We start from the raw sequence: 20,124 nt of genomic DNA, 5'->3' as shown, positions 1-20,124 counted from the left end.
GGGAAGGGGAGAGCCCAGAGCTGGGGCAGCACAGGATGTGGCGGGGGGAGAGCCCAGGGCTGGGACGGCAGGGGGGTGCAGGCAGGGCCAGTGCTACCATTGAGGCAAACTAGGCGGTTGCCTAAGGCGCCAAGATTTGAGGGCACCAAAAAGCACTGGCCCCAATTTTTTTTTTTTTACAGCAGTTCCTCCCTGAGCATGCGGTTGCTGCTCCATTTCTCCCACCTCCCAGGCTTGCGACGCCAATAAGTTGTTTGGCGCCGCAAGCCTGGGAGAGGAGGAGAATTAGAGCTGGGTGGGGACGGCATGCTCAGGGAGGAGGTGGAGCAGAGGTGAGCTGGGGTGGGGAGGTGCTGCACGGCTCCCCGTGATGCGGGGAGCTGCCACGGGGGGGGGGGCTTAATCTTTGAGACAAGCATATGCTACTGGCAGGATCAACCAGGTAGCCGCGCTCCATGGGGAACGGAAGACGCCGGCGGCCCCCCCCCGGGGGGGGGGGGCTCCGTGCCACAACCCGGGCAGGCGCAGCCCCTGGCTCCCCCCTCACCGCGCTTGGGTTCTGTGGCTCCTGGAAGTGTGAGCTGCCGCCACCGCTGCCCCTCCCACAGCTCCCCCCTTCCCTCTGCCTCAGCACTCCACATGGAGTTTTGCCTCCACATGGAGCCAGTGTCTGACTGGCATGGGCATGGTAAGGGGAGTCCTGGGGGGCAGTCAGGGAGCAGAGGGAGGGTTGGATGGGGCCTGGGAATCCTGGGGGTCTGTCTGGGGGCGGGGGTGTGGATAAAGGTTGGGGCAGTTGGGACAGGTAGGAAGTAGAGTCCTAGGGGGCAGTTAGGGTGGGTGGGGTCTCAGGAGGGGGCAGTCAGGGGACCAGGAGCAGGGAGACTTAGGCAGGGGGTGGGGTCCTGGGAGGCAGTCAGGGGTAGAGGTCCCAGGAAGGGGCAGTCAGGGGACAAGGAGTGGGAGAGGTTGGGGGTTCTGATGGGGGCTGTCGGGGTGGGAAGTGGGAGGGAGTGGATGAGAACAGGGATAGGGCCCCTCTTTTTGATTGTTGAAATGTGGTAACCCTAGGTGAGGGGGGAACTGGGGGGGTGCATGGGGGCTGGCATACATCCACTGCAGCCTACAGGAGCCCCTGGGGGGCACCAGGTCACAGCCTGGGCAGGAGGGGTGGGGGGGGCTGCTGTCCCCCTCCACTGCACTGGCTCCTCCATGGCTGAGGCTCGCTGCTGCCGCAAGCACAACGCTCTGGCTCTCTGGTACCTCCGGAAAGCGACTCCTCCCTGCCGAACTGCTGCAGCGGCCCAAGCCCGGGAAAGCCAGCGAGTGGACTCGGAGCAAGGGCCACCAGGGTGGGGTGGGGAGGGCTCGCAAGGGGACTGTGCACCCTCCAGGGGAGTTCAGGGGTTGGGGAGGGGGGAACCTGGTCTGGGGAGCAGCCCCTGGGCATGGCTCGCCCCTGGGCAGGCTGGCCTCTGGGGTCTATAAAGGCTCGTTGGGATTTGCCCCTCAATGAATTGATGTGCAAGGGGGGAGGGGGGCGCAAGGTGGAAATTTCTCCTAGGGCGCAAAATATCCTTGCACCGGCCCTGCCCCAGGAGTACGTGCACCCCAGGTTAAGAACCACTGCACTAAAGTGATAAGATCTGCATTTTAATTGAATTTAATTTTAAATGAAGCTTCTTAAACATTTAAAAAATTTGTTTACTTTACATACAACAATAGTTTATAGACTTATAGAGAGAGACCTTCTAAAAACGTTAAAATGTATTACTGGCACGCGAAACCTTAAATTAGAGTGAATAAATGAAGACTCGGCACACCACTTCTGAAAGGTTGCCAACCCCTATCCTAAGGGCTCCACTCACTCATGTCAGGGCTGAGGCTTGAGTAGCTTGAGAATCAGGGTTCCATACCAGTTCTGTTTTTAAGGGGAAATCCTTTTAAATAACCTCACTGTGATGCCTCCCGCCCCCACCTGCGTGTCTTAGTGCAGAAGAGAATCTGGTCTTTCATTTTTCGAATAGCACTTGAATAGCTTTTAATAATATGAATTTTTCCCTTTTGTTCAATATTGAAACATCAGTCAAATAATTGATGGCAAGTGCTTGACTGCCATTTTTATATTGAACATAAAGTGTCCAATTTTCAAATGTTGCACTTACAAAATGTGCATGGAGTTTACTGTGAAAAACCCACTTTGCTCTTTGAAGCAGNGCTGCTCCCAATGCTACATTCAGTTTTTCAGAAATTAGTTGATTTTATGGCCAGAAGAGACCATTAGAGCATCTAATCTGACCCCCTGCATATCACAGGCCTCCTGTATGACACAAGAGCTACTTTCGGGGAAAACACATTCCAGAAAGGCATCTAGTCTTCATTAAATAACATGAAGAGATGGAGAATCTACCATTTTCTTTGGTAGCTTGTTCCGGTGGTGAATCATCCTCGCTGTTGAATATTTGTGCCTTAGTTGTAACATGAATTTGTCTCTTTACAGCTTCCAGCCATTGGGTCTTGTTATGCCTTTCTCTGCTACACTAAAGAGTCCTTTAATACCCAATATTTTCTCTTCATTAAGGCACTTCAACTAAGTCACCTTTCGATCTTCTTTTGATAAGCTAAACAGGTCAAACTCTTTCAATAGCTCACTAGAAGGCATTTTTCTCCAGCCCTCAGAAGATCTGGTGGCTCTTTGCTGCCCTAGCTCCAATTTCACAACATCTTTTTCAAATGAGGACACCAAAACTGGAGGCTATTCCAATATCAGTCTCACTGATGCTGTGTCACTTTCTGTGATGTTATTGACATAATCTGTAACTGTATAGATCACAGTTGCGACCACTGTTCTATATTTGCAGCAAATATTGTAGAAAGGTTGTCGTATAAGGGGTCTATGGAGAGGTTCTGATTGGCTGATTATAATGATGCTATCTCTAGATGTGTATCATTTTTGTAGTTGACATTATGAATATTGGTTCTATGCTGTCCGTATTTCAAACTTGTGCTATGCTTCCAGGGAACACCATAGACAAGTTGGTGTCAGTTCTGCCTAGCTTGCTTGATGGCCCATTAAGGACCATCAGCTATACAATCAACCCATTGAGAGAAGGCAGATACGCCTTGTGACTCAGCAAGGTATGCAGGGACCTGCCTATGGACAGAACTCTAAGGTTCTTCTATGCCACATGCTGGATAGAGTGTCCTTGGGACAAAGAAAGCAAAGACCACATGGCAAGAGACTATAAAAGGCTGATGCCTCGTCTCCATTCCTGCTTCATACCTCTGGAGAGACTTTGCTACAAACTGAAGCTCTATACAAAGGACTGAATGATCCATCCCAGCTCTGGATGGACTCCAGAGACTTGATTTGAACCTGCAGTTTATTCCATCACTGCTACAAGCCTGAACCAAGAACTTTGCCATTACTGAATGTGCAGGGTTAAAATCCATGTGCATTTTATATAACAACCTGGTCTATGGATTGTGCCAGCTCTTTTCCAGACCCAAAGTCCAGAGTACGGTCTAGCCCAGGATGATTGTTTTTACGGTTTAAATTACACTCACAGGCACTGATAATAGATTTGCTGAAAGTTTGGGAGTTAGGAGCTAGTAGGTCAGCGTTCCAAGCCCCTCGTAGACGACCCGCTCCCTCTGGGACAGGGATAGGTCTTTGGGCAGCAGGAATGGATCCAGCACTGTTGACCAATAACACATCACAAGTGGCAGTGGAGTTATTCCTTAAACTACAAAGGTAAGAGGAGTTTGACATTGATCTCACCATGTGTAGTAGCTATAACACGATTGCTTGTGGCATTCACGGAGGTGCTGACCACAGCGGAATGCCGCTTTTGGGCTCAGGAAACAACCACTGAGTGGTGGGATCAATCGTCGTGCACATCTGGGATGACGTAGTGGCTGCAGAGCTTTTGAATGAGGAAAGCCACATTCATGGGACTGTGTGATGAGCTCGCCCCAGCCCTGCAGCAGAAGGACACGAGAATGAGAGCTGTCCTGTTGTTGGAGAAGCACGTGGCAATTGCACTGTGGAAGCTGGCTACTCCAGACTGCTACCAATCAGTTGCTAACCAGTTTGGAGTAGGAAAGTCAACAGTGGGATGCATGTTGACAAAAGTGTGCAGGGCATTAATTGCATCCTGGGCAATGGTCATTGCCATTGTGGATGGGTTTGCACAAATGGGCTCCCCTAACTGCGCTGGGTGATAGATCGCACATATATTCTAATTCTGGCACCAGACTACCTACCCAGCAAGTACATTAATCACAGAGGGTGTTTTTCAATGGCTCTCCAGGCACTTGTGGATCAACATGAGCATTTTACAGACATTAATGCAGGCATGACGCATGCATTTTTCAGAACACTGGCCTGTTCAGGAAGCTGCAAGCAGGGACTTTCTTCTCAGAGCAGAAGATCACCATAGGGCAAGTCGAAATGCCCATTATGATCCTGGGAGACCCTGCCCACCCCTTAATGCTTTATGAAGCCATACATGCGGCACCTTGACAGCAGCAAAGAGAGGTTCAACACCAGGCTGAGCAAGTGCAGAATGACAGTTGAGTGTGCTTTTAGCCATTTAAAGGCCGGCTAGCGCTGCCTAAATGGAAGGCTGGACCTGGCCGATGACAATATTCCTATGCTTATAGCCACGTGCTGCAAGCTCCATAACATTTGTGAAGGGAAGGGTGAAAGCTTCACTCAGGGCTGGACCACTGAGGATCAGCACCTGGATGCTGAATTTGAACAGCCACAGACCAGGGCTATTAGAGGGGTTCACAGCAGGGCTATAAGGATCAGGGTTGCCTTAAGGCAGCAATCTGAAGCTGAAAGCTACTAATATTTGTTGCTATGCATGGGAGTGTAGTGCTTGTAATGCTGGGAAGTGATTGTGAGTGGTGCAGACAATGCACTATGAAGGCTTAAGAAAATTGCCTGCTGCTTGGCAGGGTTCTATTTGTTTTCGATTAATGGAATCAAGATTGCTTTCAAACCAAAACTATTCTTTTATTAAAAAGCAACCACCAGAGGAGAGAGAAACAAACAAAAAAGAAAAACACATCAGCACTGTGGGGGATGGCGGAAGGGAGGGTCCCATGAGGAGGTGAGGTCCTGGGATGGTTGAAGATTTGTGTATGTCCAGGTATCATATTCAACCTTATCCTTTGGAGTACAGTGCAGCAGGTACTGTACTTCAGCAGGAATAAACTGCAGAGGGACGGGTGTGGAGTGCAGTGGGTACGGGAGACCAGAGGGCTGGACTGTGATGGGACAGGAGTGGAATGCAGTGGGTACAGACTGGAGCCAGGAGGTTGATAAGTGTGTTTGGCGGTGTCGGGGAGGCGTATGAGAGAGTTTTGCAACCGCAGCTGCAGGGGAGGATGGGCACGGAGCCACTTGGTTTGCAGTGCTAGTAGCACCTGGACTGTGTCTGCTTGGCGCTCCATAATGTTTAAGAGCCGCTACATGGCTTCGTTCTGGTGCACCGCATTCTCCTTTCAGTCCCACTTCTTGCTGTCCCACCACTCCTTCAGTTCTTGTCTTTTGGCTATGGAGTGCCTAATGACATCATGCAGAAAGTTCTCTTTAGTTCTTCATGGCCACCTTCTAATTCTGAACAGCCGTTCAGCCGCCAATAACAAAGAGGGAGGCTGGGCTCTCAAGGTCGTATCTGTGAGGCCAAAATGCAACATATTACAGAAGCAGCGTTTGCAGCACACAGACCATTGATACAGTGATTTTAACAGTCACTGTTCACATACCTGTCACTAACTGGCTGTCCCCAGCCAAGCACACAAGAGCCATAAGACCCCCAAAATGGTAAAAGCAGGGGCAGGAGAAATTACTGTCCAGGACTGTACTGTACAGTAGGCATGTGGCTCTTGGGGAGAGACAGGGAGGGGGCATATCATCATTTGTGTGCCCATATTTTCCACAGGCTGTTTTCATTATGAAAGCTATCTTGCTGCTGAGGGTGAGCAGGGAATCAAGGGAGGGTCTTCTCCAAAACTGCGGTGTTTGCCCTGGCTCTTATATGGCTCACCTTTGTGCAGCAATGGTCTCCGCCTCCTGTCTCCCCCGGTGACACCAGAGTGGCATGGGAAAATTACCCTTAATGGGGCAAGAAACAAAGCAATTCTGCCAAAGATCCTGCAGCAGCGGATTGCCCAGTATCTCCATGAGAGTTTCATGGAGATCTCTGGGGCAGATTCCCATGAAGTGAGGGAGTCAATCAATACCCTGTTCCACTGCTCAGACTAGGAATGTGGTGGTACGCACATCATACAGACACAAGCCTCCTTTCTGCAACCCTCCTGCCCCCAACAACTCACTTCATTGATTCCCCAGATCAAAGCCACTTACCATGGGCCTCCTCTCCTGTTTGCGCTTTGCCAAGCTCCGACACCTGTGACTGGCTAATCTCCTCTGGAGCAGATAAGAACGCCAGGCTGCGTGCATCTCTGACCTCTGAGTTGTCCTCTGCCTCTGGGTCCTCCTCCACCTTCACATCATTGTCCAAGATTTACTCTTCCTGGCTCGGTCCACTCTCAACCGGCACATGAGCCACTGAAGTACTCACAGTGGCCTTACCAGTGGAGGTGGGGTCACCATGGACTATCACGTCCAGCTCTTTGTAGAAATGGTAGCTTGTGAGTGCAGCACCAGAGTTGCGTTCTGCCTCCCGCGCCTTGTGGTAGGCGTTCCACAGCTCCTTCACTTTGACCCTACACTGCAGTGTCCTGGCCAGGGCCCCTTTCTCTCATGCACAGTGAAATCTGTCTGTAGGTATCATAATTCCTATGGCTGGAGCACAGCTGAGACTGGACAGGCTCCTCTCCCCAAATGCTGATGAGGTTCAGCAGCTGAGCATTGCTCCAAACGGGGTATCACTTGGTGCATGGAGCAGGCGTGGTCACTTCGAAAGATGCACTTAGACCACTGCATGCATCACCGAACAAACAGAAAGGGAATTTTCAAAATTCCCAAGTAATATAAGGGCTGGGGTTCACGGCTGGTCACCTGAGAGCAGTGCAGTAGAGTTCAAACCAATAACCAGAGAAATGAGAACAGGGATTGTGGGACACCTCCTGGAGGCCAATCACAGCGCTGTAATCCACCAGGGTGTCTCCACTGGCACCGTGGAGCTGTAGCCCCGGCGCAGAAAGATGTACAACTCTCGCCGGGGTGGTTTTTGTTTGTTTTTGTTTTTTTAAAAAGACCTACAACTGTGCAGTTTCTGCACACTAAGTGGCTTGGCAGTGTGCACACCTCAGGAGTTACACGACAGAAAGCTGCTTTCCTGAGCAGAAACTTGCCAGTGCAGACAAGGCCGTAGATGGCTTAACTAAGAACCCAAGACTGTCATACTGGGTCAGACCAATGGTCCATCTAGCCCAGTGTGCTGCCTGAGAGTGACCAGCGCAAGATGCGTCAAAGGGAATGAACAGAACAGGCTTGTTGACCTGCACGGTGAGGGCTTTCACCCTTACCTTTAACTTCATTGTTGTCGATTCCTACTTATCCTATTTCTGGGCAAATCAGGTGTTTACCACTCCTTTGATATAGATGTGTCTCAATCTAGCTGAATTGAGGCAGACTTTGGGCCAATGTCAGTTTGGAAAAGGCCTGCTTAACCCAGCAGGTTTCTCAAAGTATCTGTTGCTGTGAACCGCATGTAGTCTGGACGTGTGAACCCCAAAGATGTCAAACATGAAAGAAACACAAGGCCAGTTCTGAGAAGGTTTCCTCACAGATCATGGGAGACAGACCAGTCCTCGCTTACAGATAGCCGCCAGCCTGAAACAAATAGTCACCAGCAACCACACACCACACAACAAAAACACTAACCCAGGAACCTATCCTTGCAACAATGCCCAATGCCAATTGTTTCCACAGATCTATTCAAGTGACACCATCATAGGACCTAATTACATCAGCCACGCCATCAGGGGCTCATTCACCTGCACATCTACCACTGTGATATATGCCATAATGTGCCAGCAATGCCCCTCTGCCATGTACATTGGCCAAACTGGACAGTCTCTACGCAAAAGAACAAATGGACACAAATCTGACATCAGGAATCATAACATTCAAAAACCAGTAAGAGAACACTTCAGCCTCTCTTATAGCTCAATAATAGACTTAAAGGTGGCAATTTTGCAACAGAAAAGCTTCAAAAACAGACTCCAATGAGAAACTGCTAAACTTGAATTAACATGCAAACTAGATACCATTAATTTAGGTTTGAACAGAGACTGGGAATGGCTGAGTCATTATACAGACTGAATCTATTTCCCCATGTTAAGTATCCTCACACCTCTTGTCAACTGTCTGCAATGGCCCATCTTGATTATCACCACAGAAGTGTTTTTTTCTCCTGTTGATTATAGCTCATCTTAATTAATTAGCCTCTTAGAGTTGATATCGCTACTTCCACCTTTTCATGTTCTGTATGTATATCTCTCTCCTTGCTATATGTTCCATTCTATGCATCTGAAGAAGTGGGCTGTAGCCCATGAAAGCTTATGCTCAAATAAAAATTTGTTAGTCTCTAAGGTGCCACAAGTACTCCTGTTCTTAGAGCCAGGCCTGAGGGTTAAACAGCTGTGCTCAAAAGGAAAAGGGGCCTCAGCGCCTATAAAAATAACTGGTTGCAAAAACAAAACAAAAATTAAATTAAAAAAACCAAACCAAACCAAAAAACCAACCGAGAAAAGCTCCCATCACACATCCATCACCATTTTAGATTTTGACATCTCCTGCCTGATGTGACATCTTTGCTTTGCAAACGAGACCTAGGGAACTCTGTGGCTGTTACCCTCTAAGTGGGTAAAAGGTTACATCTCTTGTCAAGTAATTTTCCTCTTAACAGAGGATTTATTTGAAAATTGATCAAAATAAATTCCATTTGAAATAGAAATAATTACAGTCTATCCTGGGTCTCTATTCTTGTACATGCTATTTCTCTCAAATATTCCCCCACTCTTAACTCTTTTCGAGTGAGGTTTTAATTTCAGAATTAGCCACCATTTCCTACATAGTAGGAGGGGGCAGGGAGGGAACTAGAAGAAAACCAGAATTATATTAGAACTGTGATACAGCATGGCCAGAGGGCAGCATAAGAGTGTTAGCAGGGGGCCTTATTCCCTGCCAAGGGAAGAAGGTTTGCTTTAGATTAATTAGAACAGCTGTGGCCAATTAGAGCACCTGACTTCAGTTAGAGCACCTGACTTCACTTAAAGCACCTGACTCCAGTTAGAGCACCTGACTTCACTTAGAGCACCTGACTCCAGTCATGGGATATAAACCCCTGCTTCAGTCAGACAGGGGGTGGTAGTTGAAGAAGAAAGGTTGGATTGGAGCAGAGTGCAGATTGCAGAAGAGAAGAGTTTGTCCAGAGAGAAATAGAAGGTTTGGAGGAGTGCTGCGGTGGATTGGGAAGCCCAACAGAAACCCTAGGTAAGGGGCACCAGGCTTGTATAGAAGAGAGGCGAGAAGCCCTTCACAAGCTGACGGGTATGAGAGGGAAGTAACCCAGGGGAAGAAACCGCTAGTCAAGTGGTTCACCACAACCCCAGGGCCCCTGGGTTGGGACCTGGAGTAGAGGGCGGGCCCAGGTCCCTCCCTCTCCACTCCCCTCCTCCAAGGACACTAGGGGAGTGATTAAGAACTGGTTCAGAGGCAAGCAATATCGCCCTGAACCTACCCCAGAGAAGAGAAAGCGCGAGACCCAGCAGAACAGTACCGGCAATTTGCCACAGAACATTGAACATTATCACATAATCAGTCTCTTATGTTACACTAATTCATGTTTAATTTCATTGTCGCTGGTAACAACTTATTCAAAGATTACAAAATAGAAATCTATAGAGCAGTTTTCTCTGAATTCCCATTTCCACTCAGTCAGCTTTGCGTAAAATCACATTCTACAATAACCTAGGAGCCTTCCATTTCTGGGAGTTCATTTCTCCCTGATACTGCTCCCATAAGTGTGGATGGAAGGGGTCTCACACTACATGGGAAGGTTGCATTATGAGAAAAACCCACCTGTGCTCTATTTTCACGCTTTCTAATCTTTTAGAGTAGCAGGAGATGGAGAAGTGATACAAATGCATAAGACTTAACAGAAAAATTAAAAGACCAAACCACGAAGTTAGGACTCAGCATTCATGTATCCTGCAGTCTGAACTTGGAATCTGATACATTCCCTCATTGGCTACCATCATTTGCCCAGCATGGAAGTGCTTCTTGTCCAACAAGACAGCCAGATTGGGACCCATAGGCATGGAATGGCTCTGAAGGAATCAGCTGTTTCTCTCTGTGCTTTATCTAACTTTGGATCCAAATGGTGAAAGACAGTTGTTCCCAATTTAATCATGGCATCCTTTAGGAGTGTGACCAATGCCACTTAACTAGGGAGCAGGGTTCGAAAAATAGTTTACCTGGGCCACAGGTCACCATAGCTTCCATCTCTGGGGGGAAAATCAACCAGTAAGTACCTGCAATTTCTACCTGAGTCCTTATCAAATCTTTGACCTTAAGTATAAAATTACTCCAAGTCTCTGGCGTAGAATTCTTCACCAACCACACAACATAGCAGTAGCGACAGTGAGGTATAACTCCCCCAAATATGCCCTTTGATTTTTTAATCTGGTACCACAAATTTAAATTAGGGACTAAATTCAAGTGTGGTTTAGTATCCCTGTAAGACAACAAATGTCAGGTCTCTATTAAAAATAGGAATCTTTCTGCAACTATATCACACTCAACACAGATTCCATTTTCTACACGTTTGCAGCATCTCCCAGGGTGAGCTGAATAGAAATGTCACTTACATTTTCCCCATCTCTACCTAGCTAGGGATTGCATTTCCCAAATAATAGGAAACATGCAGCTGATTAGGAAGGAGATACTTTCAGGAGCGACGTCCTGCAGGGCCTGGGCCACAACTACTTTGGGAGCCCAATGCATGGGTATTTTGCTGAGTTACAAGTCATTTACTAGGGAATCCTCTTCCCAGCCCTTTAGAAAAAATATTGACCTAACCAATTAAACAACAGGGGGATTGGGATGGTGATGGGGAATAAGGAAATCCCTCTGACTTACCCTAACTACATCTGTTGTTACAGCGGATGGAATTACATTTTTCCCTATCCCTGCCCTGTTCTGGCTCTTTGTTATAGTTCAATACATTTTAAGTGAGGAAAATAGTAGCAAAAGTATCTGCTCTCCAGCACAACCTGAAGCAACATCAGAGCAACTGGGAATGAAACAATTTGTTCCCCAAGGGAGAACTCGATGACTAAAATTGCTTTGAAATGGGGGAACAGTATAACCATGATGCTCAGGGTTTATTTAGACTAGGAAGTGATGGAGTTTAGGTCAGGTCAAGGGGAAAGCTAATGCCAACCACTGCACCTGGGCTGCATCTGCACTACAACTCTACTTGTCTTTTTACACCAAGATCACTAACTTGAGCAACTAACACCATGTACAGTCCTAGTGGATGGAAGGCACAGGTAGTTTTTGCCTCAGTGTAGCTTGTTGGGATCAAATCTCTCTCCCACCTGGAGCTGATAAACATTCCTGGCGGGAGGGACACACACTCCTATGACTCAAAAGGACAGGAGTTGATAGAAAAGATTATAGGACTGACCCCAAAGAAGGGTGAGCTGCAAAAGGCAGAAGCAGGCAACTGATCTGGTGGAGCTGAGGCACCACAGTGAAGATGGTGCAAAAATCACTATGTGGGAATTAGCAAATGTGATTCAAAAAAAAAAAAAAAAATCTTTGGCCAGCCCTAGTCAAGTGATTTATAAGAGTTCACTCTCATGTGGATTTTGTGATGTCTAATAAGGCTTGGGCTCTGCTTGAAGCTTTTCCCGCACTCAGAACATGTGTAGAGTTTCTCTCCTGTGTGGATTCTCCTATGTGTGCTTAGGGCAGAGCTCTGACTGAAGCTTTTCCCGCACTCAGAGCATGTGTAGGGCGTCTCTCCTGTGTGGATTCTATGATGTGTGATAAGGTGTGAGCTCCGACTGAAGCTTTTCCCACACTGAGAGCATGTGTAGGGCGTCTCCCCAGTATGGATTCTCTGATGTCTGATAAGGTCTGAGCTCTGACTGAAGCTTTTCCCACACTCAGAGCATCCATACGGTTTCTCACAGGTGTGGATTCTCCTATGTGCGATAAGGTTTGAAATCTGATTGAAGCTTTTCCCACACTCAGCGCATCCATATGGTTTCTCACCTGTGTGGATTCTCCTGTGTGTGCTCAGGGCAGAGCTCTGACTGAACCTTTTCCCACACTCAGAGCATGTGTAGGGTGTCTCCCCTGTATGGATTCTCTGATGTCTGATAAGGTCTGAGCTCTGATTAAAGCTTTTCCCACACTCAGAGCATCCATACGGTTTCTCACCTGTGTGGATTCTCCTGTGTGTGCCCAGGGCAGAGCTCTGATTGAAGCTTTTCCCGCACTCAGCGCATGTGAAGGGCAGCTCCCCTGTGTGGATTCTCTGATGTCTGAGAAGGTGTGAGCTCCGATTGAAGCTTTTCCCACACTCATCGCATGTGTAGCGTGTCTCTTCCAAGTTGATTCTGTCACGTGTAAGAAGGTCTGAGTGGCTACTGTAGTTTTCCTCTGGCCTCTGCTGAGTCTCACTGGCTTTTGTGTTTTCTGAGAGTGCACAACTCCTGGAAACATTCCCTTTGGATCTTCCTGATAATGTTCCACATGGTTCTACTTGCACAGCATCTTCCTGCTGAGGTTTCTCATTCTCGTTCTCACTCACCATCCCATCACCGGATGGGAGACAGAGAGAATCCAGACATAGGTCACACTCTGCACCAGAAATAAAGGAAATCTCAGAGAAAGGAATGGAAAAAGGGATGAACAAACCAAAATATATGTGGGAGAGATGAAATCTATCAACAGCTTATTTTCCCCAAACCCTTCCTCTCTTCTCTGTGGAAGGATCAGTTCCGGGTCCTCATTGCACCATAACACTCAGGGGAAAGTGAGACTGGGGAGGGACCTCTGACAGTTCTCAGTCAGAATAGGAGGGAAGTCATGAGTGACATCTGCCATAATGATTCCACATCTGCAGGGAAGAATCCTGAACTTGAAGAGCTCACAGGGTCTTTGTAGGGCATACCAAATACTTCCTGCATTCTTAAACAGTTTTTGAGTTGTTTAACCAACTCCTAACCTGTGAAGGCAGCTCTTGGGAGCACTTCTTTTTCAGAGCCCTGGAGGTCCAGGACCCATGGCTCTTCCCCTCGTTCCAGCTGCAAGATCACATCAGGTTTGGAAATTGGAAACCCTACTGCAGGCAAAGAAAAGAGGGGAGGTCAGTGGACTTTGTGGGATACATGTCATAAAGAATATTCCATGGTTTTAACCCCCTCTCATTTTTAAGCAGTAACATCTGTAGCCCTCAGGATTAATCTGCTTGCCTGCACAAATATATCTATAAGTACTGTATTGTGATAGGTTTATTAATTCATATTAAAAATAAATTTGGCTGTAATGCAAGAAACCCACAGGCCAAAACCCTGCATTTTAAGCTAAAGAAAAGTTAGCATAGCTATATCCTGTGCCCTTTTACCCAGAAAAGCAAAGATGACCTTTTTAACTTGTTTTTCCTATACCCAAATAAAGTGCCTACGCTTAGGTCTAAGACCCTTTACCTAGACCAATAGACAGTGAACAATGGCATAGAGGATTTTTCAGACTTGTACCCACAGACTTAACAAGTACACCACAAGTGCGCAGATACCTGTCATCCATACGCATATACATATTAGCCTATGGGGTAAGCGTACCCTAACATTTCTATGGGGGAAGAGTGAAATTTGGGCATAAGAGGAAGGATTTCCGGCATTTATTTCCTATAACCTACCTCACTATGGTACCCCACCCCCACCTCAACCTCCTCCTTCTTCACTACACTTCATCATCTTCAACTACGTATTCATGCTATTCATCTACGACACCTATTAACCAGTAACAGGCCGCACTTACTTTCTTTTCAAACTTCAAGTTCAAAAGGGACACGGCTAAGCTTGGTCTCTCTAAACTTTATCTTAGTTTGTGTATTAGATTATTTAGTGGAACTAAAAAGTAAATTCTAAAGTAGCTTTGACAGCTCTTCGCATCAGTTTCCTCTGCAAGAGCTGTGAAACCAGAACCACCAGAGGCAAGGCCAATACCAGTTTATCAAAACATGGTGTGAATATTAACCAAAGTTTGCAGCACATAATATTGTATTATCATATGTATCTCTTGAATAACAGTAATACAATTGTAACTCTGTAACTCTGTTTTACAATTTACTTACTATTTCATTGATTTTAATAAAAAGTCTTTATGACTATATCTGTCTCAGTGTGAGCTTCCTGTCATACCCCCGAAGGTCCCTTTATAAATTCTGTGGAACCTGATTTGAAACACAAACTTTTATCTTCTGATCAAACAAACTGGTGAGCCTAAACTCATATTAATTAATATACATGATTAAGTAAAAATTATAAAACAAAATAAATCAAGTTGATAAATCAAATCAACATTATTAACACACCCCAAATTAGGCTATGCATCCCAAGGCCATCTTCCTTGGCTCAAAGTGGCAGGACAGTTATTATTATAATAAATCATATTCATTACCTTAGTGTCTAAGGGCCAACTAACAGTGAGTCCCCATTGTGCTAGGCAAAGTGCAAACAGAGAATAGAAGATGGCCTATGCCATGAAGAATTTACAATCTAAATAGACAAGACAGACACAGAATGGGGGAACAGGTAGAACCCACTGTTAGAATAGAGATATTCAGGCCTGCCTGTAAAGCCTGTACTTTAAGAACTTAGGTGTATTTTTATCACTTTGTCTTTATACCCTTGTAACTAGCAAAATCTTGATCTGCCTGTGTATGGGCCTTCTCTCACTAGGATCATCTGAGCCCTTGTTCTTAGGCTAAGGCCTTTGGCTAAGCAGCAGGGGCAGCCATAAGCTGGGAAGCGAGAGGTCACATCCTCACATCCCAAACCAGTCACACTGAAATAAGGTGCTATTGGGCTGTTAGGAAGTCGATCCTGTCCTGATAGCGCCCATCACCACCAGATAATGAAACAGATCTTAAGACGGTTAAAGAAAACTTAGTTTGATAGCAGCCTGTCTGGCAAGAAATCACTTGTCAGTGGTTGTGGTTCTGAAACCCTCATTTCTGTATTGTTTTATCTTTATGGCCACCACTTTTACATTGTTAATCAATCTGGTTCTCTATTTGTTTCTGTCTGCTGTATAATTAATTTTTCTAGGTGTAAGTTAATTAGGGTAGTGGAATATGCTTGCCTGGAAATAACCTCAATAAACATTGCATTATCTGTGCTTCAGACTTCTGGCCTTCTGCTGCTTGCTGTCTGCGTGACAAGAACCAGGAAAGTGGAAGGGTGAAGGGAAAACCCTCTAACAAATGAACATGAGCTGATAACCAAGAGGTAAGCCTTAGATGAAGGTTTTAATACATTATGGAACGGATCAGGGGTTCCCACGAGGACTGATGAGGGGATGATGGTAAATAAACATTTAGACTCATTTCTTGTTTTATAGCTTTTCCCCAGAAGGCTCAACCTCTGGCACACTGTCATGGATGCGTAATATCTGTGCAATGCCCTGGCTTTTAAACAGTCCTTGGGAGATGCCACTTGAGTGCATTAGACCCCCAAGAGGTCCCACTCTTCCACAAGGATAGGCCATGTAGCTTCAACATCTGAGACTGAGCCACTTCCTTGGTGTCCTTCCTTCACGCTCCTCTCCACTTCTTCCCATTACTCTCAGCTAGCACCACCTCCCGGCACCTTGAGAACTTCTTGTGTTCCCTCTTCATCTTGTTGGGACAGATATGTATTACATTATAAACTAATGTTAGATGTCTAGAAAGTGTGAATAGAAAGGAGTAGTTAAATGATTGGATGTGTGTCTGCCTTTTTAGCCTTGTTGTGAATTGTTATAGCAATTTCTGTAACTAACCCAAGGACAGAAACACTAATTATCTGAGGCCTAGAAAAACAAGAGAAAGTCTGTACCAGGGAATGATAAGGACTTGGGAAACAAGTGTTGTTTTACCACTAACCCTTTCATCCCTTGGAATTTTGATTGTGCCTGTGTAAACCTTGTAGTCATGTTCTTTAGCAATGTAAAGGGGGAGAGAAAACAGAATAACATGTAAATCAAACGTGTTACACTGGAATGCAAGAACACTGAAATGTGAGCATGCTGGGTGAGTGGAACTGAGTGCCTGTGACAAGTAAATGATCGATCAGAAAATAGTACCAGCCAAACTCAAGAAAAATTCACACCTATCTGCTGATTGAAGATAACGCTGGAAACCGGATGACCCCCGGAGGGCAAGGCGGAATCTGGCCAGGGCACATCAAAAAGAAATAAAAGATAACATATGCGTAACACTTGCCCGTCATGAATGTACCATCCGCCAGTCAAGCTGATTGATGGCTATCTCAATCATGACAGAGCATGTCCCATAGACTTACATTGAACCAAAGACCTATAAGAATGGAACCAGGCGACTGTGATCTTTGAGTCTGGTTCTGCAACCACCCTCCAGGAGCATTGGATGCGCATCTGACAATGGCTCGGCTCCAACCTCGTGTCCAGGGCACTTGGCCAGTGACTTAGCACTAGCAACTGAAGCCTGGTAACTATAACTGATCATTGCAGAACCTGTGTGAATGGTTGTGTGAGTGAATGCTTTTAACAGCTGTTAGTACTATCCTTCTGTATTTGCCTTATCCCTCTTATAAGACCCTGCTGGTATCATTTTATTAGTGTAACTATCTCTCACTACCTCATCTCTCCCTGCTGCTTCTAAGCTCTAACCCTGCACATACCCTCCCCATATTTGGGCACCCCAGAATTATCTACTCCCCCCGTCCCACATCTCTGTACTCCCTTCACCAGTGGGGTCCTGAATGGAAACATTATACCAGGGGTTGGCAATCTTTCAGAAGTGGTGTGCCGAGTCTTCATTCATTCTCTAATTTAAGGTTTCACGTGCCAGTAATACATTTAAATGTTCTTAGAAGGTCTCTTTCTATAAGTCTACAATATATAACTAAACTATTGTTGTATGTAAAGTTAATAAGATTTTTAAAATGTTTAAGAAGCTTAATTTAAAATTAAATAAAATGCAGAGCCCTCTGGACCGGTGGAAAGGACCCACGCAGCATGAGTGCCACTGAAAATCAGCTCGCGTGCTGCCTTCGGCACCTGTGCCATAGGTTGCCTACCCCTGCATTATACGCTCTCTTATCAAGAGAAGCTCATCTAATTGTCACACAATCCATGCATGAGTCATACACCTATTTACTTAATTTAGAATTCTACAGGCGGCATATTTTCCCCTTAAAATCAGGAAACGGCATGAAAGCTACAGTTATTAATGTAGCTAATAAGGATACATTAAATGCAATTTTAAAATGACTGATGGCACCAAAATTTCACATGTCCAAAAATTATATTAGTGCGTGAGATATAAGGCAAAAAAAGCAGGGCAAGGAAACTTGTCAAAACTTGGATGACCAATAAAGGTATAGTTATTACTACTCAGGTTCTTTAGAGCTTGTAATAACCCAAGGGACAGGACTCCTTACCCAGCAAGACCACCGTCTCATAGTTCTCCTGCATGACATCCCTGTAGAGGGCTCTCTGAGTGGGGTCCAGCAGAGCCCCCTCTTCCCTGGTGAAATACACAGCCACCTCCTCGAAAGTCACCGGCCCCTGAAAGAGAGAGAGTCCAACACTCAGTACCTGCTGCCCCACTCACAACCCCACTATTCACGGAACAGCAGCACCAGGTAAATGGAAGCTCTGGGAGGCACGTTAGCAGAGTCCCACCCCGCCTTGCTTAAAGCAACCAGGAGGCATCAGAGGGTAGAAAGAGAAAATCTTTGACTCTCCTAGCTGACAGACAGAGGCAGGGTCTTCACATTTATCGCATACCTACTAGCCAGGGCTAGATATAGGAGATGAAGCTGTCTCTGCACCCTGATGGTGGCTCCCTAGTAGGAATCCCAACACTCTCCAAATAAAATAAATGGAAGAGGAAGTCAATATTAAAGAATATAAGTCAGAATTGCAGAAAATGTAAAAGTGTTCAATAAATATTTCTCTCCTGGGTTTGGAGAAAAGAGATGATGTAATCATATAAGATGTTGACGACGACAGTCTTTCCATCCCAACAATAACTCCCGAGGATGTTAAACCGCAGCTATTACAGTTAGACATGTTTAAAGACGCATGTCCAGATAACCTGTATCCAAGAGCTCTGAAAGAGCTGGTGGAGGAGTGTGGAGGACTGTTAATATTAATTTTAATTAGGACTTGGAACAATGGGGAAATTCCAGAAGACTGGAATAAAGCTAATGCTGTGCCAATATTTAAAACGTGTAAAAGAGATGACCCAGCTAATTACAAGAGTGTTAGTCCAATACTGGGCAAGATAATGGAGCAGCAAATATGGATTTAATTAATAAAGAATTAAAGAAGGGTAATATAATTAGTACCAATTAACAAAGGTTCCGAGACAACAGATCCAATCAAACTAACTGGATATCCTTATTGGATGAGATAAAAAGTTTGGTTGCAACTAATAGTATTGATGTCATATGCCTTACAGAAGTTTAGGTACATTACTTGGCTCAACACAACATTTTGACTAGAAAACTAGAAAGATACAAAATAAACACAGCATACATTAAATAGATTAAAAACTATGATTGTAAATGGGGAACAATGCTTGAGTAGATTTCTTTCTAGGGGGTTTCCACAAGGATTTGTTCTTGGCCCTGTGCTATTTAACATTCTTATCAATGACCTGGAAGAGAATATAAAATCATCACTGATAAAGTTTGCAGTTGCCACAAAGATTGGGGGTGGTGGTAACTAATGAAGTGTCAGTAGGTTCAGGTTTCAGCACTGGGAGTCTGGGAAGTATTCCCAGTCCTGGCTAGAGGGTTATTTCCTGTTCCACAAAGAGGGGAAGTTCCATTCCCAATACCTGTGCCTTGAAATTAGGCCCTATCTCACACTACAGCCCATATTATAATCATACCACTATGCTGAATATGATTAGGTCATAATTATGATGCATTTTGTGTAAGACACGTCATGTTCAGTCTCATTGGAAAAGTTATGATTTGCTGAATATGACTGTCCTATTTGTGTGCATGTATCATGTTTGTATCTGAAGTTATGGATACTGACTATGTATCTGTATTCAAATGTGCTTACTCTGGGTAACACCCACAACCAGCCTTTCAGGTACAACAAAGAAGCCAGATAGTGTTCCTGGCTCATCAACAAAGACAATGGACCGTGGAAGAGCTTAGCCTTCCTGTGAATGTTTCAGCCAGCCTAGGAGTCATAGCTACTATGATTCAGCAGTTCATGCTAGGGCATGTGACCAGACCACATGACACTAAACTCCATTTTGGTACCTGTATTTTTCCATAACCTGGACTGGGAACTGAGTTGGGAACAAATGGTTCCTGCCATATGGAAAAGCTACATAAGGTGGGGTGTGACATCATCTCTTGGCCTCATTCTGCACACAAGAAAACTCCTGGAAACATCTCAGGAACAAAGACTGAACTGGGGGGAAAGTGTTGGTTCCAGGGTAAAGAGATTTCTAGCTTATGTATGGAAACTTGGTAGACTGCTTGTATCATCAGTCAGGGTGAGAAATTGCTAATTCAAATTCTATCCAGATAGTATGTTAGGCTTAGTTTGAGTTTTTGGTTATTTGTTAAGTAATCTGCTTTGATCTGTTTGCTATCACTTATGCTGGGAAATTGGTTGTTGTTGTCTATCTGTCCTTGAGCTGCTTAGGTAAAGCACTCAGGTAGTTTAGTTGGATGCATGGTGCCAGCTGCTGTCATGTTGGTAAGAAAAGGGACTAGAGAGGCTGGCTGAATCTCCAGCAAAGCCGTGTGAGAGGGGCCAGCCCAGCTTCAGGGTTAGAGGACACAGTGGTTCCCAGAACCCCCCAGACGGTACCTCGGGGTGACAACCCATCACATCTGAGAGTATAC

At 45.6% G+C, this 20,124-nt stretch overlaps 2 protein-coding genes and 2 pseudogenes across 2 annotated transcripts in view; 2 read left to right on the top strand and 2 right to left on the bottom strand.

Moving 5' to 3' along the window:
* LOC116833757 (uncharacterized) overlaps nucleotides 1–20,124 on the bottom strand; it is a 660,803-nt gene that overhangs the window by 93,737 nt on the left and 546,942 nt on the right. Inside the window, exon 5 of the mRNA XM_075069363.1 lies at nucleotides 17,686–17,812. Coding sequence (XP_074925464.1) covers nucleotides 17,686–17,812 — 127 coding nt within the window. The remainder of the gene's footprint in view (nucleotides 1–17,685; nucleotides 17,813–20,124) is intronic.
* The window catches only part of LOC116820769 (uncharacterized), a 292,353-nt gene that overhangs the window by 149,585 nt on the left and 122,644 nt on the right, over nucleotides 1–20,124 (top strand).
* Nucleotides 1–20,124, top strand: part of LOC116820768 (uncharacterized) — an 81,367-nt pseudogene that overhangs the window by 12,208 nt on the left and 49,035 nt on the right.
* On the bottom strand, nucleotides 9,842–13,340 carry LOC116827681 (uncharacterized; annotated as a pseudogene).

The sequence above is a fragment of the Chelonoidis abingdonii genome, chromosome 1 (assembly GCF_003597395.2).
Source record: "Chelonoidis abingdonii isolate Lonesome George chromosome 1, CheloAbing_2.0, whole genome shotgun sequence".
Taxonomy (NCBI): Eukaryota; Metazoa; Chordata; order Testudines; family Testudinidae; genus Chelonoidis; species Chelonoidis abingdonii.
Note: the sequence above shows the minus strand (reverse complement) of the source record. Positions and strands in the feature narration are given on the sequence as shown.